General features: G+C 36.7%; 1 protein-coding gene across 1 annotated transcript in view; it reads left to right on the top strand.

Moving 5' to 3' along the window:
* Positions 1 to 26,401, top strand: part of CSMD2 (CUB and Sushi multiple domains 2) — a 1,000,214-nt gene that overhangs the window by 525,160 nt on the left and 448,653 nt on the right. Inside the window, exon 6 of the mRNA XM_044668787.1 lies at positions 7,847 to 7,959. Within this exon, the coding sequence (XP_044524722.1) occupies positions 7,847 to 7,959 (113 nt within the window). The remainder of the gene's footprint in view (positions 1 to 7,846; positions 7,960 to 26,401) is intronic.

Consider the following 26,401-nt stretch of genomic DNA (forward strand, 5'->3'; position numbering starts at 1 on the left):
GCTATCATTCTATAGTTTTCTTCCCATTCACAATTCAACTCCTTTTCTTGGTTCCAGTTCTCACCTCTCATTAGTAGAATCACAGAATTTGAGAGTTTTAAGGGACCTCAATTACCCGTTTGTCCAACCTATACACAAAAATAATCATGCTGTAAAATACTTGAGAAGTGGTTATCCAGCTTCTTCTTGAACAACTTTAGGGAGAGTTATTTACTACCTTTTAGACAATCCATTCCCTTCTGGATGTTTGGTAGTTTCTCTTGGCAGCAAATTTGTCCATTTATAACTTCTAACCATTGTTCTGGTTCTGCTCACTGGAGTCAAATAGAGCAAATCTAATCTTTCCTCCATAAGAAAACTCTTTGAATTCTGGGAAGATGGTGGCTTAGACGGAGAAAATCTTAAAACCTCCATACCCTTACACACCGAGATAGAAAACAATGTGCTTCGAGAAGAAACAGGAACAAATCTAACAATGGGATAGATCAGGGGGAACCCTACTGCTGCACAACTAAAGAGGTATGCCAAGAAAAAGGCTTCAATTCTTGCACTGTCGAGTCTGAGGGTATAGAATCCCAGAACGCCTCCCCCATGTACTGTGCGGAGTCTCCAGAGGCCCCTGAAATCTCAGGGAGGGCAGCTGCACTGGCCTAGAGAGAGGGCCTTGCTGGCGCCAGACTGGGGGAGTTGAACACAGGCATTGGAGAGGTGACTGGAGGAGAAAAACAGAGAAACACAGCAAAAATGCCCAGAAGAAGGTGGCTTAGAGAGAGCCAAACCTCAGACAGCAGACCACTTGGCTTCCTCACATTGAGATAGAGAACAAATGGCTTCAAGAGGAAAGAAAACCAGATCAAAACACAAGGACAGGGTAGGGGGACCCTGCTGCCAGACAGCTCAGCTCAGGGAAAATGCTCCTTCGTGTCCCCTCCACATTGATTTTTTTTTTTTTTGAAGGGGAAAGTAAGAACATGATTCATGTAACCATGTTAAATTTTTCTAAAAAATAAAAAAATAAAAAAATTTTAATAAAAAATTAAAAAAAAAAAAGAAAACTCTTACTATTTTCAATTTGTTATAGTCTCTGATTTCAGGTCGGATCTAGATTAAAATCATGCCTTAATAGCTTTGTGATTCAGTTCCATGATCCTGTGTCATGATCCCAGGCAAGTCACTTAACCTGTCTTGTATCAGTTTCCTCATCTGTAAAATTATGATAAGAATAGCCTAGGGTTGTTGTGAGGATTAAATGATATAACCCATTGAAAGGGTTTAGCAAACATTGAAGTAATGTATAAATGCTAGTGATTTTTATTACTTGCTAAATCCAATGACTCTTTTCTTAATCTTTACCCTTTAATTTTTTGAAATTTTTGATAGTCAGCCACCCATCCCTCATAGATTTTTGTGACTATTTTTTCTTGATGTTCCTCTGGATTTAAATATTCCTTTGAAACTTCTTTTCTGGTTCATCATCTGTATACATCCTCCACTTTCTCTGCCATGAATAAATCCCTCAGGAAACTGTTCTGGACATCCTTTTTTCTCTACATCCTCAGCCAACAAGCATTAATTAATTAATTAATTAATCTATCTATCTATCTATTTATTTATTTTAAAACCTTTACCTTCCTACTATGTATTGTTTTGTTTTGTTTTTTAAACCTTTACCTTCCCATCTTAGAATCAATACTGGTTATTGGTTTTAAGGCAGAAGAGTGGTAAAGGCTAGGCAATGGAGGTTAAGTGACTTGCCCAGGGTCACACAGCTAGGAAATGTCTGAGACCAGATTTGAACCTAGGATCTCTTGTCTCTAGGCCTGGCTTTCAATCCACTGAGCTACCTAGTTGCCCCTCTCAACAAGCATTTATTAACAAGAATTTATTAAGTATTCAAGTACTTTGCTAAGCACCAAGGATGCAAATACAAGCAAAAAGACAATATCTGCCCTTAACGAGCTTAGATTTGTATAGGACAGAGTGTCTGGTGAAGCAGAGTGAAACACAGGAAGCAATGGAGCAAGCAGAGGCAAACTTATTTCTTCCTCATGAGTAAAGACCCACTCTAAGAAGGAGAGTGCACTTTGGGGAATAGAGAAGCAGTTTTTATACAATTTTGGAGGGTGGTCCCTCTTCAGGCATGCCTATCCAAAATAGGCTCACAATCTATGGCAGCCAATAACATAGTGACACAGCACCATCATCTGTTTAGTCCGGATAAACATACATGTTTTTTTCTGAAATAGCCTGTGTACTTGTTTTTGACAAATGGGGCATTGGCAGAGCCTATGGAGGGGCTATGTACAGTAGGTGAAAGGAGAACACTAAAGTCCCTGTTCTGTCCACATTCTTTCCAAACAACATTTTTATTTATTTCATAAAATATTTCCCAATTATGTGTAAAATTTTCATCATTTATTTTTTTAATTTTGAGTTTCAAATTCTCTCCTACTCCTTGAGAAAGTAAACAATATAATATTGATTACACATGTGGAGGCATACAGAATTTTTTTATATTAGTCATGTTGCAAAAGAAAATACACAGGAAACCAAGAAAAATAAAGAAAAGTTAAAAAGCAGGCTTCAGTCCAGACTCCGAAGTCAGCAATTCCATCTGTGAAAGTTTATAATATTTTTCATCATGGGTTCTTTGAGATTGTCTTCTATCATTGTCTTGATCAGAGTAAATACAATTTTCACAGTTGATCATCATTACAATATTGTTATTACTGAGTGCAATATTTTAATTCTCACTTTATTTTATATCAGTTCATTTAAGACTTTCCAGGTTTTTCTGACACCTTCCTACTTGTTATTATAGCACAATAGTTTCCATTACAATCATATTCCACAACTTGTTCAGTCATTCCTCAATTGATGGATAATCCCTTACCATTTTTTTCACCATAGAGAGCTGATATAAATATTTTTGTTTAAATAGGTCATTTTCCTTTTTCTTTGATCTCTTTGGGAAACAAACCTAGTAGTGGTATTACTGGGTTAAAGGGTATATACTCTTTTATAGACCTCTGGGTATAAGGAGCTTACATGCTAATGAGGGAAGACAAAACACAAAATGGAGCTGAAAAGCAGGGATGTGTTCAGGGAGGGAAAGAAGACAGTATCTGCTTGAAAGTATGGTGGCAAAATCAAGAGAGAGATTAGCTCTTCTGGGCCTTTCCTCAAAATAGAAGTTCTGGGAATTACTCATTGGTGAGAGAAGGAGCCTGCAGGAGCAGATTCAGGAGGCAGCTGACACATGGTAGCTTAGTGGAGAATCTTTCTTCACAATCTCCTTAGTTCCCAGGGGTTCACTTATCTTTATACAGGTATCTCATATTTATATAGCTGGCCTAATTATTCTTTCCTGAGCTCCTATCCTTTATTACTTGTTTGTTGGACAAGCTGCATTTGGATGTCTTACAATCACCTGAAGGAAAAAAGTTAAAAAGTATTTGTTGTTGTTTAGTCCTATCTGATTCTTCATGACCCTGTGGATCATACTTTCCTTTTTGTTGTTGTTGTTGTTGTTGTTGTTGTTGGCAAGGACACTGGAGTAGTCTGCCATTTTATTCTCCAGTAGATTAAGGCAAACAGAGGTAAAGTGATTTGCCCAGGGTGTCTACTTAGTGTTTGAGGCTGGATTTGAACTTAGGTCTTCCTGACTCCAGGCTCAGTGATGTATGCACTGAACCATCTAGCTTCCTGAATACAAAAATATTACTCATGAATTTTTCCCCTTTTGAGCCATCTTCTCAATTTCTCTTCTGCTGAGAGTACCACTATTCTTCATGTAACCTGGTTTCACAACCAGAGAATTATCTTGGATTTCTCCTTTGCACTTTTTTCCCTACCCCTAATATCAGATATTTTGTTAAATCCTATCAATTCTTTCACAAAATGCCTTGCAGCCATTCCTTCTTACCTCTCCACCCACTTTTCCATTGACATGAATGAAAGAAAAAGAGTCTATTAAGTTCTTATGACATGCAGAACCAATGCATTAATTGCCATAACCTCCTAATCTTTCTCTTCTTTTATTCTTTTGTCTAACAATCAATCAGTAAACATTTTTTAAGCACTTGCTAAGTTCCAGGCATTCTAAGTGCTAGGAGTACAAAGAAAGGCAAAAGATAGCCCCTGCTTACAAGGAGTTCACACTTTATCAGATGGAGACAATTATGCACAAACAAGCTACATACAAGATATCTACAAGAGGAAGGCACTAGAATTAAGAGGGATTGGTAAAGACTTCTTTAACACAAGCCAAAATAATCTTCCTAAATCTTTAATATGACCATGTTATTACTGAGCTCAAGAATTATTAGTGGTTCCCTATTGCCTTGAAAACAAAATGCAAACTGATCATCCTGGCATTTAAAGTTCTAGGAGGGATCGATAATCGTCAGTGGATGGTGGAGTCAAGATCCAAAAAGCTCTTGTCAGGAAAGAATATTAGACTGAATCTAATAAGATGAAATTTATTTAGAATGAACATAATGATTTGAACTGAGGCTTAATTGAAGGATTTCCATTCCATTGAAGGAACATTTAGCCAGGAGAAAAAAAAAAATTATGAGGCATATGATATTTGTATTTGTGTCTGAAGGGCTGTTTTGTGGAAAAATGTTTAAGACTTGTTTGGCCTCAGGGGCAAAACAGTTACAATGGGAGTAAGATATACAGAGCAAAAATTAGATTTCATTGGGGGAGGGAGGAGGACTTACTAAAAATTAGAAGTGGCACAAAAATGGTATGGACTGCCAAAAGAGAATTAAATCTGCCATAATGATAAGATCATCTATCTGAAGAAGGCCATCTAGTCCAAAACCACCACTTCTAGGGAGCTCTGATTGCTAGGAAATTTATCCTTTCATCAAAGTGAAATTTGCCTGTTTCTTTCAGTTATGGATAAGAAGCAGACTATTGTGAAAGAAGAATCTGAGCATTAGTAAAGAGAACTAGTGAAAATTCATATGCTCATAATTACTAAGCTTATGCCAGAAAGTGTGCCTACTATTTTCCTAGTTCACAAAATCACAGAATTTGAATTGGAAGGAACTTTGGTGTCAGTCCATACTGAAATGAGGAAAATAAAAGCTTGTTCCTTTTAAAACTGTAAAACTTTAATTGAAAGAAAACTGGAGCTCTAGCAGCCTGAAACTGACTAGCCTCTCTCAGACTGTGAATCTCCCTCCTCGGTGTAGGATTGGTCCTTATATAGACCAATCCTGTACCCGGAAGTGGGGTGGGGTTGTGGTCCCTCCCCCAGCACAGTATTGGTCCATTCAAGACCAATCCCACACCAGGAAGTAGGAAGGCGGGACCCCAGGGTTCCCCTGGCCACAACATTTAAAAACCCACAATACCTAAAAGGAATCCTAGCTCTATATCATATCTGACATGTGGTTATGTGCTTGACAATACCCAAATAGGAGGAACATACCACTTATGTGGAAAGAGCAGGTTTTTGAGTCAGAGGGTGTTGTTTAGTATTTTCAGGCATGGCTGGCACTTTGCTACACCTTTTGCGGTTTTCTTGGCACAGATATTTAGAATGGCTGGTTATTTGTTTCTCCAGTTGATGTTGCAGATGAGGAGACTGAGGCAAAAAGTGTTAAATGACTTGCCCAGGGTGACACAGAAAGTAAGTGTTTCAGACTAGATCTGAACTCTTCTTGACTCCAGCCTGGCTTCACTTAGCTACCAGAGGACCTAGGTTCAATTCTTGCTTCTAATGGGAACTGCCTGTGTAACCTTGGGAAAGTCAATTAAATTTCCTGGTTTCCTCATCTCTAAATGCCATCAAACTTATTTGTAAAATGTCATCTATATACTCTGGCTACCTAGGTAGTTTGTAATATACTATAATATTGACTTAGTTTACTTATTCTTTTTTCCTATTATATGCTTACTTGCTTTCTTTTACTCTATCCTCATGAGTTTACAAGCTTTATTATCATACTCTACCAACCTTTCCTCCTATAAGAATTTTTTTAAAGTTATATGCTTCAATTGTTGTATTCAGTGTTGAATCCCATTCCATAATATAATACCTATATGGTGGTTATCTTTTTAAGTCAGTGTTTCAAGTTCATATTACTTATTACCCATGTTATAAGCATTTGGTTTGTTAGACATCATACATAGGTTATTACTGTTCTTGAGTTATCAGTATCTTCTTCATAGCTATTTCCTCCTGTAAATTAGTACAATTCTGTGCACTTCCCTTTCAAACTTCTTGTCCTCTATAGATCCTGGTCCTTTGGGCCGTTCCTCTCAAATATCAATTTAAAAGCAGCATAGCAAATCTCCTGAGAAATTTATTTAGTTTGATTTTCATCAGATGCACTCTATGACTTGTGAGTGTCCATATTATTATATTGCTATAGGGTTGTACAGTAAAGTAGATCCCAGTCTTCAAAAGCATTTCGTTGACTAGCCGTTTAATGAAAATATCACCTGTAAACTTGGGTCTTTCATTTTCTTACCCAGAACTTCAAAGTTAGTAAGATGAAGGGCTTTTTTTTGCCTCAAATATATTTTTTGTTCCAGTGTGAATCAGCAAAAGTTTATAGTGATTGGGAGTTTGCAAGTGTATCACATTTGGGTAGATATACTAATAAGATAGCACATATTCCTAATTAGCTAGGCCAGATCTATACATTTCACATCCTTATTACTATATTTTTCTGTATAAATTCACCACCCAGTATATAGTTCCTATTCTTTTTGCAGTCTAGTAGCATGACTTCTCCCATATACAGGTGCCTGTGAATCATCCTTAGTGCTTTGTTAGTATAATATTTTATCATTAGAAATTTCAGATTCACCTTTTATGTCCAAAGCTATATGTCTTGTATAGTTCCAAGAATGAAGGCTATTATGCTCCTTCTTTCTCCTTTGTATCTTTTACTTGTTAACATCTTAGCATTAGTTTTGATTCCCTTTTACCTCCTTAGAATTTTCTTACTAGATTATTTTTTTTCTATCTAGAATATTTTTATTTTCTAATTAGTGACAATATTATGTACCATGTTTTCTTAAAGTCAGCAATCAATAAATACATGTTGTGTGTAGCATTTGCTTATTACTTAGCTCAAGTTAGAGACTAGGAGTAGGTTAGGGGAAGGGAAAATTTAGAAGAATAAGACATATTCTACTTGGAGTAGCTGGATATTTGTTCCTGAAATCCATGATAAATTATGCAAAGTAGACTCTAAGTATTTAGTAATATAGCAAAAGGACTCATTTTGAAATCTTTTGATACATATATCAAGTAAACTTATGTGGGGAATAGGTACTCAAGAAGGGGTAGAATGGCAGAGGCAGGGTTGTGGAGGAAAGAACATGGTAAATATGAGGAAAATTGAAGAGGACAGATTACTAGAGGTGAAAGAGTTGGTTAATGATAAAAGAGGGGTGAGCTATTGGTTGGCTAGAATAAAGTCTAAAGTATTAAGGCTCTCAAAACCCAGACTGATGAGTTCAAGTTTGATGAAAACAGGGCAAACTAATAGACTCTCACAAAGTCAGGGAAGTGATAAGATTAGAGATGTGCTCTCAGTATGTTAGCCAACTGTCAACATGAAAAGTATGAAAGATAAATTATAATTTAGAATAAAAGCTTCTGAAGAGTAGAGACTCTGTTTCTGTTTTGTTTTTGTATAACCACCACTTAGCACTTGTACATAAGGTAGTCTCTAAGTCTCTTTTCCCAGCTATCCAGACCTGCCTCAAAGAGAATGTGGCTTGCTTATGGTGACTAGCATCATGAGTCATTCAGTGAAGAATGTACCTATCTATGCTCACTTTTAATGATCATTTACATTTTATGCCTCACTAGGTTCACAGGAGCCAGCCTTCCTCCTCCAGTTATCAGCAGTAAGAACTGGCTTCGCCTTCACTTCACATCTGATGGCAACCATAGGCTGAAGGGATTCAGTGCCCAATACCAAGGTATTTAATTGATCATTTTTTATATAAACTACATAATATTCTATTCAATACTACTTTCCTTTGTGAGAGGAAATTTTCAGTTTTGCTTTTTTTCAGGTGAAAGGGTCCTGGGAGATTTCACACTTTTCTCTACCTAATAAAATAGTGCCCAATCTGTGTTCAGGATGTAGGTCAAATTTCTTTAATCTAATTAGTGTAGTACTCCCTCCACTGACAAAGATTACAGTTCCACTACAACTTAAGAAATTGTCTTTGAGAGTTACTGTGGCCATGAAATTCACTGACCCTTCTGACATACTTCTTTGAACTTAGCTAGTTGGGTGCTCTAATGAAGCATGAGATCTGCCACCTGTCCCTTATTCAAAAAGCCCCTTCTAACTTAGAAGAACTTAATAGATTTTGTGCCTGGTTAGCATATGTCCTTCTAGAATCAATGGATAACATAATGTAAGGATAAGAATTTGAAGTTAGACCTCCCTGGCCTCTCTTACTTTTGGTGCCTTCTCTCTGAGACTGTCTCCCATCTATACAGTGTAATGCAGTGGTTCCCAAACTTTTTTGGCCTACCACCCCCTTTCCATAAAAAATATTACTTAGGATCCTAGAAATTAATTTTTTTAAATTTTAATAGCAATTAATAGAAAAGATAAATGCACCTGTGACCATCACTGCCTCCGTGGGTCACTGCAGCACCCAGCAGGGGGCGGTAGTGCCCACTTTGGGAATCACTGGTATAATGCTTGTAGGTGCCATATTTTTGTACCCTGTCTTCCCCATTATACTGTGAGCTTTTTGAGGACATAGACCTGCTTCTTCCTTTGTATTGCCAGGGCTTTTCACAGTGACCTTAAATATTTGTTGACTCACTGAATGACTTAAATGGATGTGTTTAAGACATGTGTTTAGGACATAAATATCTAAAATAGTGAATAAGGGCAGCTCTGTTTTCTTGGCCACTTCCTACACAGTTAGCAGAGTAATCTCAGTTGCCACTTTTTATGCTGATGTTTTAAAATTCAACTTTCAAGTGTTTAATATGCCACTCAAAAAATCAGACCTATAATTAGGGTGTGTTGTTATTATGTGCTGGCAAATTTTTTAAGCAAGAGTTTCATACGCCAAAAATATGTTTTCATTTAAATATACAATGTTAAAGAATTATAGGATCATAGATTTTAGAGCTGTAAGACCTTGGAGATCATCTAGAATAGTGGCATCAAACTCAAATATTGGATTTTTATTTCTTTTGTTAACCAGTTTCATTTTCATTTGGTTCTGCAGTCCTGGAGAGTTTGGTCGGAATAGTTTCACATCTCTGATCCAGACCAATCCTTTCATTTTATTAGATGAGGAAACTAAAAATCATAGTGTTGAGGCAGGGTTTGAATTTGGATTTTCAGAGCCTTGTCTATTACATTTATTTGTGAAAATTAAAATGTTATTAATGTCTTTTGTTTTTGAGACCACAGTTATTTCCTGTGTGATAACCTCTGATTGCCATCATAGAACTTTTTTTGTAACAAAGAAAAAGTTAGGGAAAGCAAATCAAAACATTCACTGTATGTCAGAGGGTATACACTATTCTACATCAACAATCCCTAAACTTCTCTAACCAGAGGAAAGAAGTATATTCCAACATCTGCTTTCTAGAAGCAAAGTATTTTTGTTTGTACATTTAATGGGTTTTGTTACCTTTTCCTGTTTTAATTTATAGTGTTATAATCCTAGTAGAGGTTATTCTCTTGAGGAACGTAAAATACTCTAATATTCATATCTATAGAGATTAAGGATGAAAGAAATACCTGAACATAATCTGGTACCTTTCTTATTAAACCATCATCATTAACAATCATAGCTTTTATGCTTTTATATATTCACTCTGTAGCTCCCTGGCACACAATAGGTGCTTAATAAATGTTTGGTGAATGGAGGTGAGAACTGATATAAATGTTCCTTTCTAATTAATTTTGCATCCTTATCTAATCCTTCCTGAGGCTAGTGATGGTTTAGTTTGACATCCATTCTATTTACTCACATTCCCTCATTTAGCAAACACACCGAAGAAACTGCCACAAGAGGAACAGAAAGGCAGAACTAGCTCCCTGTTGCTCTATACCTAACATTTCCTTCCTCTAACTATATATTGGGACCTGGAAGATAAAAGGAACAGCAACTATTGCCATATAGTCCATCTCTGTGCTGATAATGAGAACCATCTGGGTAATTGCAAGGGAGTAATTTGCCACTTATTCTTAGAAAAAAAAATCTTTCCTATTTCAACAAATTTCTTGTAAGCTAGCTGTGAACATATGGTTCATTTAAATATAGTACACTAATATCTATTTATCCATACATTTATTCAGGGTCTGCTATATATTGTTCTCTCTGCCAGGCCCTATAATAGCACTAGTTGTGTTTTGCCTTCTGCTAGACCTTGTGGTACCATTCTGAAAACAATTACAAAGAAAATCAAGTATGCAGGTAAGGTCTCCCTCAGCAGGAATTTGTTCCATATTAGCTTTTCTCTCTTTTCTTTTAAAAGTTTTTATTTTTTGATTTTGAGCTTAACTCCCTAAAATAAAATTTCTGTTTGCAGAGCAAAACATAAGATGAATATTTCCTATGAAATTGTGAATCTCCATTTCATGCTTCTTGTTTTAAAAAAGTATGTAATTGTACATGTTATTTTCAAAATTGTCCTGCTTGTCTTTTCTTCCTTCAGGTCTATTCCTTACACACACACAAAAAAAAAATTTCAGTGCCCTTCCTCTTCTTTTACTAGCTCCATCACCTTCCAATATTTTCTCTTCCAATTAATCAAGAAAATGAATGAAAAACAAAAACTTTTATAACATGCATAATCAAGCAAAACGAATCCACATTGTGTCCAAAATTATATGTTGGGGGGGCAGCTGGGTAGCTCAGTGGATTGAGAGCCAGGCCTAGAGACGGGAGGTCCTAGGTTCAAATCCAGTCTCAGACACTTCCCAGCTGTGTGACCCTGGGCAAGTCACTTGACCCCCATTGCCTACCCTTACCACTCTTCCACCTATAAGTCAATACACAGAAGTTAAGGGTTTAAAAAAAATAATAAAAAAAAATATATATATGTTGGTACCTTATGTCTATCACTTTATCACAGTATGAGTAACACGCATCTTAGGTCCTCTGAACACATAGTTGTCATTGAATTGATCAGAGTTCTTAGGACTTTCATATTGTTTTTTATAATATTGCTGATCTGGAGGCTCAGTGGATAGAAATCCAGGCCTAGACACCAGAGGTCTTCCATTCAAATGTGGCCTCAGACACTTTCTAGCTGTGCGACCCTAGGCAAGTCACTTAAACCCAGTTGCTTAGCCCTTACCACTCTTCAGCCTTGGAATCGATATTCAGTATTAATCCTAAATCAGAAGATAAGTGTTTTTAAAAAAAAGAACGTGTAGATGACCATTGATGCTATATGATAGCATATGTACAAGAATGAAGGTAGGAATGAGGTATAAGACTGGCAAGGAAGGGGGCAGTTAGGTTAAGATAAACTTTAAAGAGGTTTTTATATTTGAACCTGGAAGTAATAGTTTATTGAATAGGGGCATAATATGGTCATATTGCATTTTAGGAAAATAAATTTGGCAGCTGAGGAGAGGTTGGACTAGAGTCAAGAAAAGCAAGGAAACCAAGCAAAAGGTTATTGAAAAAGTTCAGGCTTGAAGTGATGTGGACTTAGACTAGGGTAATAATTGTGTCAGTAGAGAGTGGAGATGACTACCAGGGATGTGAAGGTATACTAAGCAATAGTTTGGTAGAAAACTGAGGCTTCTAGGATAATAGCTAGATTGTGAGCCCGGCTATCTTGGAGAATGGTGGTGCCCACCACAGTAACATTCCATCACATTAGTCACCAGAAATTTATTCATTGTTTCCCAAAGCAAGGAAATTCATTTTTTTTTTTTCTTGTTTACACCCGGCTTATTCTTTGATTTATTTGATTAACTTAATGCAGAGTCCAGGTAAGCTTCACTCATACATAAATGAGGAAACTGAGTCCAGGAAAAAGAAGGCATTCTTTTTATTCCCAAAGGACACATAATGGCACTCAAGCCTAGAACTTAGGTCTTTTGGCTCTCATTTAATACTCTGCATAGTATGCTATTTATTAGGTTAAGCCACCCAGCAAAAATCTTTCCTGGGCCAGGAGAAGATGGATAGATACTGATGTTGTTGTTGATGATGAGGTTGATGTTAATGATGGGTGGTGATGATGATGTTGATGTTGATGTTATTGTTGATGTCAGTGTTGATGAAGCTGCTGCTGATGTTGATGATGTTGATGTCAATGATGTTGTTCATGATAATGATGACTGAATTTGGAGTTGAAGATTTTCTTTCCATTTGAACCTTTCTGACCCTCCCCACTGTAATGATTAAAATTTTCTTGTAGATTGTCTCTAGTCTTTTTCATCCTTCCATTGTATTGGTCTTCTCTCCCTCTCCCCCATGTGCTTCTTTATGAAATATAAAATTACCCCATTTTATTTTTCCCCATTTCTCTTAATATTATCCTCTTTTTACCCCTAGTTTATATATATATATATATATATACATATATGATGTTTTTTTAAATATTTCATCCTTTATAGTTTGTTACTGTTCCCTCTAAGTATACTTCTTCTAGCTACCCTAATGATAATAACAATTTTTAAGAGTTACCAATATCATCTTTTCTTATAGGAATACAAATCATTTGAACTCATTGGGTCTCTTAAAAAAAGTTGTTTTTTGTTTTGTTTTGTTTTGTTTTGTTTTGTTTTGTTTTGTTTTGTTTTGTTTTCCCCCTTTCTTAATTACCTTTTGGTGATTCTCTTGAGTTCTGTGTTTGGGCATCAAATTTTCTGTGTTAAGTCAGGTCTTTTCTTTATGAATGTTTGAAAGTCTTCTATTTTATTAAATGACCATACTTCCCATTGCAAGAATATAGTCAGTTTTTCTGGGTAGTTGATTCTTGGTTGTAGACAAAGTTCTCTTTCTTTCTGGAATATCATATTCCATGCCTTCTGGTCCTTCAGTGTGGATGCAGCCAGGTCCTGTGTTATCCTAACTGTGGTTCCATGATATCTGAATGGTCTCTTCTTAGCAGTTTGTAGAGGAATGATGTAAGAGAAGGGATATAGACTCCTGTAGTGACTTTGAACTTTCTCTTTAGCTACTGGGCACAGGATGAGAGAGGAGGTAATTATGGCTGAAGTGGCAGTTTTGAATTCTTACAAGCGCGTGGTCTAATGACTTTATCTATCAGCATGGCTTTAATTAAAATACTAATTTCTATATTTATCTCAGCCTTTATTATTTTTAATTGTAATACAAACCACATATTGGATATGTTGCAGAGACTGGGCAGGCCAAAATGTCAAGGGGGTATAGAGAGATGAATCTCCCCCTCTGAATCTTGAGATTACTCAAACTAACAGCAAGGCATCCAATCAGTACACACAGGAACAGCTTCAAGAAAAGACATCCTAAAGTTGTAAGCTGCACAAACTTGGTAAGGCTCTTTGGAAACAGGAGCTATTTGAGATAGGCAGGAAACAGAGCCATGCTTGCAATTCTACTTATTAAATTGGTTGCAAATCTACTTCCTTTTAGTAGGTGGTGCTAGCTTAGTTTGTACTGGCTAGGAATAAAGACCTCACAAGGCTAGTAGATGGAGACATGCCCCGATCAACCTTAGAATGGAGGGTGGCCAAAGGCTTTAGCCTGAGGCTAAGTTAGTGAGGGAAAACAAAAGCTTTCTATTTTAGGCACAGTGAAGGTAAAAACTCCTCAGAGCTGTTTAGCTGAGCTGGTTTGGGAGAGCAAAAATGGTTTAAGAGCTACCACACTTGAGACTCATGTGGGGGTTTAGGAAAAGCCTTAAAGAGAGAGCAAACTTCTACGAGTAAGATGAGGCCAAACTTTTTCAATTTAGCCCAATAATTAATACCTTCTAATAAGAAAAAAACTAAGCTGAAATTATTAACTTCCTCCAATACTTTGGGATTCTGGGCTGAGAGATGGTAGGTTCCCCCAGGTGAAAGGAATCAGGAGGGTTAGAGGTTAATTGTTGCTAAATACACACACTCTCACACACACACACACACACACACACACACACCCCTGGATTACCAGGTTGCAGGGAATACTCAGCTGTTAGCAATGTAAGGGAAAGGGGGGTTTATTCTTTACCAGCCCCACAGAAAGCGACTCACAATGACCCCCAGCCAATAAATGCTCAAGAGAAGCAGCTAGGTGGTGAGGTAGGCTCAGAAAGGACTCCCAGGCAGTATCTGGTCAAATGTGGGAGGCAGCAAAAGCAACAGGAGCAGTAGCAGTTTGAGTTCTCCAGGGGGGAGGGAGGGGTTAAAAGGCAGGAGAGAAAAACTTTTTTTTTAAACTAATCTACTCACTTTGTAAGAGTCCTAAAGTCCAGACTTCATGTCACCAAAAATGAAGGTTTTAAATCTATGTCCAATACTCCAAGTATTATATTTTATTAAGCTTTTTAAAATAATCACTTGAAGTAAAGGAATAAAAAGTTAATTATCTAACAAAATTTAAGGCCACGTGAGTAGATTCTCCTGCCTCTCACCTCACACCATCTCCACCAAATGGGATCACAAGAAGAGAGAGTGACAGGTGGGGCTACACAAAATTTACAACCTGCCTATGTCAGCACATAACATGAGAAGGAAAGTGGGATGCTGGGAATTGTAGTTCTGGAGTTCGGATTCCAATTACACAGCCTATACTGGAAATAACCAATACTCTATATACAAATTACTTTATAAACTTTTTTTGTCCTTTTGAAAACTTCTCAGATACAGCACAAAATAGTAGTGAATGACCATTAGAAGAAATGGATTTTGTGTTTTGCATGATTTCATATATATAATCAATATATTACTTGCTATCTCAATGAGTTGAGTAGGAGAGAGACTTTTGAATTAAAAATTAATGCATGTAAAATAGCTAACATGGAAATATATTTTTCATGATTTCACATATATAATTGATATTAGAGTTCTTGCTTTCTCAAGAGGGGATAGAGACAGGATGGAAGCAGAAAATTTGGAACTCAAAATTTTTTAAAATATTAAAATTTTTGCATGCAGCTGGGGAATAGTTAATGAAATACCAAATCATTTAAAAAATAAAACATCATATTGCTGTTCTTTTATAAAAAATGTTGTGGAGTTCTGCTCAATTCAGTCTTTCAGTTCAAACAACCCAGGACTCTGAAATCATCTCCTTTTTTTTCCATTTCCTTATAGCACAAAAAATGCCATTATATTTATCTCCTTTTCCCCATAGAATTATACTCAGCTTTTTTGGATGATTTATACTTGGCTGTTAAACCTTTTGTCTTTTTCCCTCTTGGCATGAAATTCCAAGATTTCTTTTCATTTGTGATAAAAGTTACTAGGTCTTGTGTGATCCTACTTGTGATCCCTTGCTCCTTGGATCACCTCTTTTTTAGATGTTTATAATATTATTTCTTTGACATGAAGTTCTGAATTTTGACTGTACTTTTCCTGGAAATTTTCCTTTAAGAGTTTCTTTTGAGAGGTGTTTGATTGATGGATTCTTTCTAACTTTACTTTGTACTCTGCTTCTTGAAGATCTAATTAGTTTTCATTAAAAACAAAACAAAACAAAACAAAACAAAACACTTGTTAGCCTTTTAAAAACAATAATGGTTTTTAGGGAGTCTGCTTATACTAAAGTGATCTTTCTCTGACATATTTTCCTGGTTAGTTCTTTTTGATATCAATTTTCTTATGTTATTTTCTCTATTTTAATTCTTTTAATTTTTTAAAAATACTTCTTGCTATCTCACAGAATCATTGATTTCTGTTTGGTCTATTCTAGTTTTCAAGAAGTCCATTTCTTAGATCAGGTTTCCATTTTCTTTTTTAACCTATTCCAATTCTTTTGACAAGAGCTTCAATTTCATCTTTTTAAAAGCAAAAATCTCTTGCTTATTTTCTTTTATTGATTCATATAATGTTTATGGACAATCTATTGTTTTCCCTTTGAGTTTCTGCCATTGTTACAGAATTAACTTTTCCTCCTTTTGGGTGATCTTTAGTTTTGCAATATTTTTTTAATATTGATTGGCGCTTTCTTTGATTTATTCTTCTCTCCAGCTTTAATTTATGCTTTTGAGTCAGGGCCATATAGTACTTTTGGGTTAGGTGATTGAGTCTACTTACTCTTGGTCATAGTTTTCTAGGTTTTCATTGTAATGCAAGGTGGCTAACAAACTTTTTGCTTCTGTAATTTCTAACGGTCACAAAAAGTCAGAAGTCTTAGAATCTTCAGAAAGTCAGTTAGAACTTGAAACTATAAACAGAGGTGAAGTTCTAACTGACGAGGCTTTTGCCTTCTGGCTTTCACTGTGGCTAGAGGCTTTGCTTTGGCTTAGCCTGTTAACTGTGGCCTTTTGGCTTGGCTTTGGCCTAATTGCTTCGGACTTGGCCTGTGCTTATTTGTCTTGGGGAAATTTAAACCTATCTCATTTCTCTGGACCTCTCCCTGATCTCTCCATCTACATTCCTTTCCCTTCCCCTGAATTTCCTTTGGACCCTGGGTGGAAGGGAGGGCTTGGTGATTAGACATTGTGAGTTTAGTTTCTATAGGCAAGTAGAGTATCCTCAAATAAGTTACCCCTAGTTTTAGTGATTTAATAAGGACTTTACTTAAAAGGCAGTCAAATCTCCCAACTGGGAGAGCAGGTTCTCTCAGTCTAAACCTCTCCACAACCCAACCCCCATCATCACCCCTCTCCCTAGCAGCAGTTAGAAAATTCTGAACTTCTTTCCCTCTGACTAACCTGAGATTAATAAATCCCCTTGTTACTTACTCAAAGCCTCTGGAGAATCATTGTATCAAAGATTGAGACAAGGGCTAAAGAGGGAAGGAATCATTTTCTTTTTATTTCTTGAGAGAACTGGGGGCATCCATCTTGGCAGGAAGTACCTACCCAAGACTTCCTCCAGCCATCAGTTTGTCTGGCAAGGAGGGGCCCTCTCAACTTCTCCCTCAAGAGACTTCAGAAACTAACAAGAGAAACCCTCCAGCCAAAACCTAAACATTTCTTACTGGCCCTAGTTTCCTCCCTATATTCTCAGTCTCAAGCCTCTGGGAATAAACCTGTTTGAGCTGCCCTCTCCTACATACCCCATTTCCTTTATCTTCTATATACTTTCCCTTACCTTCATTTTTTCTCCAATCACCTAATATCCCCTTTATCTTTCCTCAGACCCAAATTGCCTCGTTTACCCACTCAGGTTACCTATGTTATGATGGTAATTTGAGGAAAGGTGTTTAGGATAAGGGAATTGAAATGAGGATGTTGGAGACTTGGTGAGTGGATAAACTAGGCTACAAGTAGGCTGGGATTAAAGGAGATTCAGGGTATAAAAGGACTGAAGTCAGGAGTATAACACAGAAGGGAAACAGAGATCTTTTTGGGAGAAAAGAAGTTAAACTAAAACAGACTAACACAGCAGGCTTACAGACTGGGACTTAGACTCAAACACAAGCTGAGGGAAATAGACTAGACTGAAATTAACAAACAGGCTTTAGTTAATTTCACAGGAAGGGACCTATTTTGAAGTAACACCTTCCTTCAAGATGGATGCCCCAGCTACCCTCTAAGCACAGAGTATGTTGTCTCTTTCCCTCTTCTTCTTTCTTGATAACTAACAGACAAATTACACTAAATAAGACTATTGAAACACAAAAGGGTTTATTTGTTTGAAGGATGTTGGTTAGGAAGGTGGATTAAAGGAAAGCCCTATCAGTTATCTCAGGAACCTCAGGTGGGGGAAGGGATGTGAAGATGGAATCTGAGTAAGGACCTGCCTTACTCAGTTTTACAAAATCTATCTAAAGGAATAAATGATGATTTGATTAAATTATAAATAATGCTGTCAGTTAGATAATTCTTCACAGATTTAACTCCTCTCTAATTTCTCTCCTTATAAACTCCACAGCCACTAAGGTAAGGGAGGGAAGGCAGGGTGGTATTGGGAAAGGAAGATATAAAGGGTCTATCTAAAATAATAATTTCTTAAGTAAATATATCAATGCTAGGCTAATGCTAGGCTTTCAATATTGAAGCTAGATAATCTAAGAGCTCGCTCATTGACTTCCTCCCTTCACGGAAGATCCAGTCAACTGCCCCTCTCCTCAAGATTCTAAAAGCCCAACTGATTTTGGAACTTAGCCAAAGCTAGAAAAACTATAACCCCCAATTCTGTATACTACACCTACTTACTTTTTTAAAATATTATGCTGCCCTCAACTTCCTGGGTATTTGAAATTCAAAGTTATGGGTCTTTATAGCCCTTTATCTCAGGAGAAACTTAAAAAAAAGTCTTGGTTTGCACTTTGCCCTGGTTAATAAAATAAAATTGGGAAAACAAAGGTGAAAGTATTAACACCCCAAGACAACAAGCAGTTGGGTAGAACAGGAGCAGTAGAGGATTTTGTGAGGGGTGATATTAGGAGGAAGGTGGGATAGGAGAAAGAAGGGAAAGGAAGGGTAGAAAGGGAAAGGAAGGTAAAGCCAGAAGAAGGGAAGGAAGATAGCTCAGCTGGTAGCCACCAGCCCCAGTGGCAAATTGATCCTAGCTCTTCAGAGCTCAATAAAGATTAGGTAGCACTTATTGTAGAATAGCTAGGTTTTATTTAGATTTTGAAAGGGGAAAGTTAGGTAGGGAAAAAAGGTCTCCTCCAGGAGGCGCTCCTCTCTCCAGGGTCGAGACCAGCCTCTGGGCTCGAGAGAGAGCCAAGAGAGAGCTGAGACCCCAAAAGTCGCCAAAACTTTTATAGTTTCTCCAATACCTCCCACAAAAGAAGTGGGAGGTATTGAGGAAGTTGTAACAGGGAGTCATAGTCTCCCAGGGCTTAGAATAATTTTAAATAACACATTCCCCCCTGTGATCCTTTGGGAGACCATTCTTCCCAATGGATCATAACGTAAATAAATTTACAATTACAATAAAATAAAGAGTATATACATCAATACAAGGGAAGAATGGTAACAAGTTTTACAATATGAGGAAATCAAATACATGGCATTTCTTTTACAAAAAAATTCAGGGGGCAGTCCCCTTCTTTCATAACAAAATATATAACAAATGCATTTAAACAAAACAGATGAATTTAACAAATGAATTTTAGTAAGACAAATGAATTTCAAACCAGACAAATGAATTTAAAACCCCACAAAGTTAAAAATTTTTGCACATCCAGTTGCTCTCTTAGGCTCCTGGATCAGCATGCATTCTCCATGTGGTCTCTATGGGCATCTCCATTTGGATTTCAGGAGGTAGTAAATCTCTTTTCCTAAAATAACTTAAACTCTCCATATAAAATAAAAGCACATTCCCCCCTAAGGAGGATAGAAAGATACATTGAAATCACAGAGGGATATATGGCTGAGGCAGGAGGCATATGAATCACTGCCATTCAAATTCATTAGAAAAATTAGCACAAAAAGGCAAGATAACTAGTGGGTCAAAAATTCTAAACATCCAATCCTAAATTTTACATGAAAAATGTTCTAAATAAGAATAAAAATCACACTAAGTCAGTGATGGGCAAACTTTTTAAAGAGAGGGGCCAAAGGAAAGGAAATGCTCACCTGTCAGTCTGTTTCTAAGGCAACTCTTTCAAAGTTTCGTTTTATTGTATCCTACTCATTGTATTAGTCAGATTAGGAATAATGTCACATTGCCAGATAGAACATTTCAGGGGTCTGTGGTTTGCCCATCACTGCACTAGTTCTTTGAACAATGCCCAATAAATAATCCACATCCAACATCATACACATACCCACTTAGCAGCCAGGACCACAGTCAACCAACATAATAAGAAATTTAGGAAAAAGGACTCGATTTGTATTTATTGGTCTGATATTACATCGTTTCTTCTTTTCTTCTTTTGTCATTTCTTCTCAGGGATTGAATATGGAGCCAGAACAGCCAATTGTTAGGTACTTGATATAAATTTCACAAGGAGTGTGGTTCAAGGAGTCCTACTTCTTAATATATATTAAGCATTGCAACCTCAATCCTCATACTAGGTTCAAGTCCTTTTCATTTGCTTAGAAGTCTCAGCAATCCTGGTAGGATTAGTTTTTCTATTTGATCTGTGTGCTTGTTTGGCATCATGCAGGTTAGGTATGTGCTTCTTTGGCACTGTGTAGGTATCTGAGCTTCTTTGGCACTGTATAGATGAAATCTGTGCTCTTTTGTTGATCCCATTTCTTTGAATCAGACGTATGTGCAAAGTCCCAAGTTAGTTAAATACCAATGGCAGTTTCAGTAGTCTAAGGCTTTTGCGGTAGGCAGTTACAGATAGAACTAATGGATATACTAAACTTACACTAATCTAATAATAAAAAACTCTTTCATTTTAGATAACATGTGCTTCAAATACAAAAATTGCAAATTCAATCATAAAAAATGTGCTAAAATTTAAAAAATATTTCTCCTATAATCAGTGACAATGAGAGAAAAAAAATATGTATATGTATGTTGCAATTCATGTCACTTAAGGAGGGGTAGAACATAAAGGTTCTTACCCAAGAATTTAGATGCATTTCTTCTAAACTTAGCCATGACCCACAGTGTGAGTGCAAATGAGGCAAAACAATGGAGTTATAAAAGCAAAAATACATTTAAGAAAATACAAAAATTTCACAAAAAGCACAAAATGGATATCAAGTAAAATTCAATACGAGTCTCCTAATATAGGTAATATATGTTCAAATCTTCCAAATACACAAAACACAAGTTATCCAAATTATCAACACAATACAATTTGTTGTGGACTTCCATAAAGGTACAGGTCAAATACCGGATGGCACAAATAAAGATAAGGGGGTAGATAGGCACTGTATTGTAAAATTCTGTTTCTTCTTTTTTTCGCTATTTGGGGAAACAAAACTGAAAAGGGTTAATAGCAACAAAACAACAAAAGCAATAGAGTTTAAGGGGCATCTCCTTCTGTCCCATGTGGAGGGGCAGTAGTACCCTGAGTCATTTGTGGACAAGCTCCACTCAGAAGTGTGAAAATAGATAATGGAGTCACCAGGGATGTTACAACAAAATCTAAATGGTTGTGAGTACACACACTGGGTTGTAGGAGAGACTGGACCAGGATAGGGAGACCAGAGTTCACTGGATTAACATAGGAATGGCAGTTGGTCTTAACTGTCACCCAGCTCTCCCTAGGCCAGAGTCTAGAAACCAGCAGGCAATGTAAAAGTGTTTAACGTTTTAATTATATTTAACTAAAATAGAGGTGGGAAAGGGATTTCTATACTTAAAACCTAAAGGGCAAAACCACAGGGCAAGGGGAGGACTTATTCTACTCTAACCTTAGTGATCTAAGCAGACACGGCCGAAGGAGCAGTAATGGAGTCTCTGGGAGGCTGCACCAAATCTGGTTCCTGCCAGGCTTGACGAGTGCAGCTAAGGGCTGAGGGTGGCTTTGGGGTTTCTCACAGTAATCCACAGATGATCTCAGGATGCCAAAAGCCCAGGTGGTCCAAGGTACCACATAGAGAAGTTATGCTTGAGATGCTGTCCACCAGATCCCAAACTCCTCCTTCCCTTGGTGCTGCTCTGTAGTTCTTGTCTACTTGTTAGAAACTGCCACCACTCAGGATTACAGGGAAATCAGGATGCAGAGTGTCCTTTACTCTGAGATCTCCCAGGGCTAGCCACAGTTTGATGCCAACCCCTAATGGAATCTCTCTCAGGGCACAAGGCACTCCTCCCTGCCCCTTCATTCAATCTTGGAATGCTCCAACCTTCCTGCTAGGTACATCCTTAATACTTAATTAATAACTACCTAATCTTCCTCACAACAGTTCCCCTCTTTATACAAAGCCAAAATGAACAAAATTTTGGTATTTGTGCACTACAAACTAAACTAAAATTCTAACCCAAAATAACAAACAACCTACACTAACTCTATTCTATCTAACACTATCCTACTCTACCCTACACTAGGGATTTCAACAAGGAAAGGTAAAAGGATGAATATATTTAACAGTTACATAGTTCAAAGCATAAAGCAACAAGTAACAATGCAAAATTTCCAACAAAATCAACAAAATCAACAGCACATATGAAATATCAACACAAAAGTCAAAACAAACATCAAACATAACTCCTATTCTAATACAGAAATATCCTAACAACTAATAAATACAAACCATTTTGGAAAATACATTTTAACACAACATTGCATAAGTCTTTACATCAAAATTAAAACAAAACAGTAAACAACCTTATGCAAATTACATTTGAATATTTGCAACTCAATTATATCAAAGTATTCACAGAATTCACATTTATACACATATATACATATGTGACATACATATAATATGTACACAATATATACATGTATGATATAAACATATACATGCATGTATATACAATATATACATATCAAATATACATATGTACACCCTTTACATATATACTGTAGTATAGAGAAGGGGTCATATAGTTTTTTCTAGCTTTGGCTGAGTTCCAAAAGCTGTTAGGAGTTTGGAATCTTGAGGAAAAGTCAATTGATTAGGGTCTCCTATGGAGGAAAGTTGTCTGATCAGCCGAGCTGCTTCCTTACCTAGCTGTAGTATTGAAATTTAGCCTAGCTTTGATATATTTACTTAAGAAATTATTATTTTGGATAAAACCTTTATATCTTCCTTCCCTAATATTATTTCCTACCTTCCCTCCCTTACCTTATATGTCTGTGGAGTTAATAAGGAGAGTAATTAGAGAGGAGTTAAAATCTGTGAAGGGTTAATTGTTATTTGACAATATTAGATATAGAGAAACTAGTCAGTCATCATTTATTTTGTAAGCTGAGTTAAAGGCTGGTCCTTACTTAGACTCCATCTTTGCCACCCTTCCCCCACCTGAGGTTCCTGAGACAACTGTTAGGGCTTTCCTTTGATCCACTTTCCTGACAAATCATCCTTTAAAGATAATAAACCCTTTTGTGTTTCAACAGACCTATTAGTATAATTTGTCTGTTAGTTATCAAGAGAGGGAAGAAGAGGGAAAGAACCAACATACTCTGGGCTTGAAGGGAAACGGTGGTATCCATCTTGGAGGAAGGTGTAACTTCAAAACAAGTCCCTTCCTGTGAAATTAACTAAGCCTGTTGTTAATTTCAAGTATAGTCTATTTCCCTCTGCCTGTGTTTGAGTCTAAGTCCCAGTCTGTAAAGCCTGCTGTTTTGTCTGTTTAGTTTAATTTCTCCTCTCCCTGAAGATCTCTGTTTCCTTTCTGTGTTATACTCCTGACTTCAGCCCTATTATATTCTGAATCTCCTTAATCCCAGCCTACCTGTAACCTAGATTACTCACTTAGCAAGTCTCTGACAACTTTCTTTCTAATTCCCTTATCCCACACACCTTTCCTCAAATTATCTCTATAACAACACAATACCTACACTATAATACAATTTACAATATACACATACTATTTACACAACTATTTAAATTATTTGTGATATGTGATCTGTAATATGTTATATGTTCTTCATGTAATGCAATTTTGTTATATTTGTTGTATCTGTACTGTAATGTACATTAGTACCTTATCTTATCCTCTAATCTAATCTAATACTATATCTATTTCACTAAAGTATTCTAAACTATCCCTAAGGTATTAGTATATTAGTCTAGCTACATCTACCTAAATAACTAGCTAATCTTTGTTAGTAACTAATTATCTTTTGTTAGCAGTTACTTATCCTATAGCTAATTCTAATTTTGTTAGTATTTATACATTGTTTCATTCCATAAAGAACACAATGTATCCTAACATGTTTGTGTCATGTGTATCTGATTTGTTATGTTGTTTCTTTGCTATATTGTGTTGCAACATGTTACTGATGGATGCATGATACCTACCAAAACTCCAGATCTCCTGCAGATCTCCTTTCTCCTTATGATGTTCTATTCCTCAAGGAAATCCTCTCTTCTCTCCTGTTTTCCTCTTCTTTTCTTCTCCATCGAAGGTCTTGATAGTTTTATGTTCAATGTTGGATGCATATAAGTATGTAGTGATACTATTTACATTACTCAAAGTACCTCCAAACTATTTAATCCAAATTGACCATGATTAATCCTCTTCTTTAAGAAAAACCTTGAAAATGAAGTTTTTATCAGTTCAAGTCATAAGTCCATCAGTCTTAATACAAAGTCCATAAATCCTGAATCCTGAATCCTCTTCATCCATGTCCTCTTCCATCTGAATGACCTCTTCTGCTGGGATGGTCCTCTCCTTACTGAACTTTCTGACTGCAGACTCTAATTGTCTGAAGATCTCAGATTACACAATCTCTTCTTCTTCTTCTTCTTCTTCTTCTTCTTCTTCTTCTTCTTCTTCTTCTTCTTCTTCTTCTTCTTCTTCTTCTTCTTCTTCTTCTTCTTCTTCCTCCTCCTCCTCCTCCTCCTCCTCCTCTTCCTCCTTCTTCTTTTCTTCTTCTTCTTCACAATCTCTTCAATTTCATTATCTATTCCATGTGTTAATTCAACATGAGAACAGTGATACTACGAATCTCTACCTAAAACTTTCACAGAAGATGGTGAAACTAATACAACTGTATAAGGACCTACCCAATTTTGTTCTGCTGCTGATGTTTTGGCAAAATTTTTCACATAGACCATATCACCTGGTTGAAAATTATGAAGAGAATAATCCAATGAACCAGATTGAATTAATACTCCCATATCTTGTAATTCTCTTAGCCTCTGCTGTAAAGCACTTAAATATGAAGCAATTTGGCAATCACCTCCTAAAAGTGATGCGTAAACAGCCTTACAAGGTTTTGCTTGAAGTGGAGCATGTCCAAAGAGCATCTCATATGATGATATATGTAGATCCATTCTTGGTCTTGTACGTAGGTAAAACAAAGCTATGGGAAGAATCGCTGGCCATTTAAGATGAGTTTCAGCACAGAGTTTCCCAACCATAGTCATGAGTACCCTATTCCTATGCTCCACCTGACCTGAACTTTGTAGGTGATAAGGAACATGATATTTAGGTGTTATTCCTAGATTCTCATAGACTTTTCTAAAGATATCCTGAGTGAAATGAGATCCCTTATCCGAATCTATGGTTAAAGGTACACCAAATCTAGGCACAATTTCTGTAAGTAACACTTTAAACCGCAAAACTAACTGTATTGGTATTTGATGGAAAAGCTTCAGGCCATTTAGTTACTCTATCAACTATCACAAGACAAAACTTGTATCTTCTAGCTTTAGGCATACAGATATAATCAATCTGTAAATTCTCAAATGGACAATATGCTAAAGGCCTACCACCCAAACCTTTCTTTCTGAATGCACTTTGATTGAACTTTTGGCAGACTGGACAGCTATTACAGATCTTATTTGCAACAGTACTTATTCCAGGAGTAACCCATTGTCTCCTGATGGAATCCACAACAGCTTGGGTACCAAAATGACCTTTTGTGTGGATGGCTTGACACAAATAGGTATACAAATCCTTTGGTAACAATGGTCTTCCTGTATCAGTAATCCATATCCCATGTTCTTTCCTAGCTCCAAGTTTATCCTTCCATTTCTGGATTTCTGAGTCTACATAAGCTTTCTCTAGATCATCAGAACCAATAGATGTTAAATTCATTACATAAATTGGAGCATTCTGGGCTGCATACTTCACAGTGATATCAGCTCTGTGATTTCCTTTAGAGACTGAATCTCTACCACGGGTATGACTCCAACAATGAATTACTGCCAGCTGTTTTGGCTTTTGGATTGTTTCTAACAACTCAGTTATTATTCCTGCATGAGCTATTGGTTTTCCCGGATGCAGTAATAAAACCTCATTGTTTCCAGATTGTTCCTGTTGCATGGCGTACAGAAAACGCATATCGAGAGTCCGTGTAAATATTTACACTTTTACCTTCAGCTAGAAGATATGCTTGCTTCAATGCCACCAATTCAGCACCCTGAGCACTAAGATTACTAGGTAATGAGCCATACCACAATGTCTCAAATTCTGTGACAACTGCAGCACCAGTACCTCTGATTCCATTACATAAATATGATGATCCATCCGTGAATAACACCCAGTCTGGATTTTTAAGTGGAGTATCCTTTAAATCCATCCTAGGCATATCCACAAGATCTACTGCCTCAACACATTCATGCAATGGCTCACCGTTCTTTGGCAAATCTAGAAGAAGAGTAGCTGGATTAAGTATGCTACATCTCTTCAACTGTATATTCTCACTACCTAAGAGAATAATTTCATACTTAGCTATTCGTTGGTCAGAATATGCTTGAGTATGAAACTTCCTCATTAGTGCTTCTATCTGATGTGAACAATAG

The sequence above is a fragment of the Gracilinanus agilis genome, chromosome 3, assembly GCF_016433145.1.
Source record: "Gracilinanus agilis isolate LMUSP501 chromosome 3, AgileGrace, whole genome shotgun sequence".
Lineage (NCBI taxonomy): Eukaryota > Metazoa > Chordata > Mammalia > Didelphimorphia > Didelphidae > Gracilinanus > Gracilinanus agilis.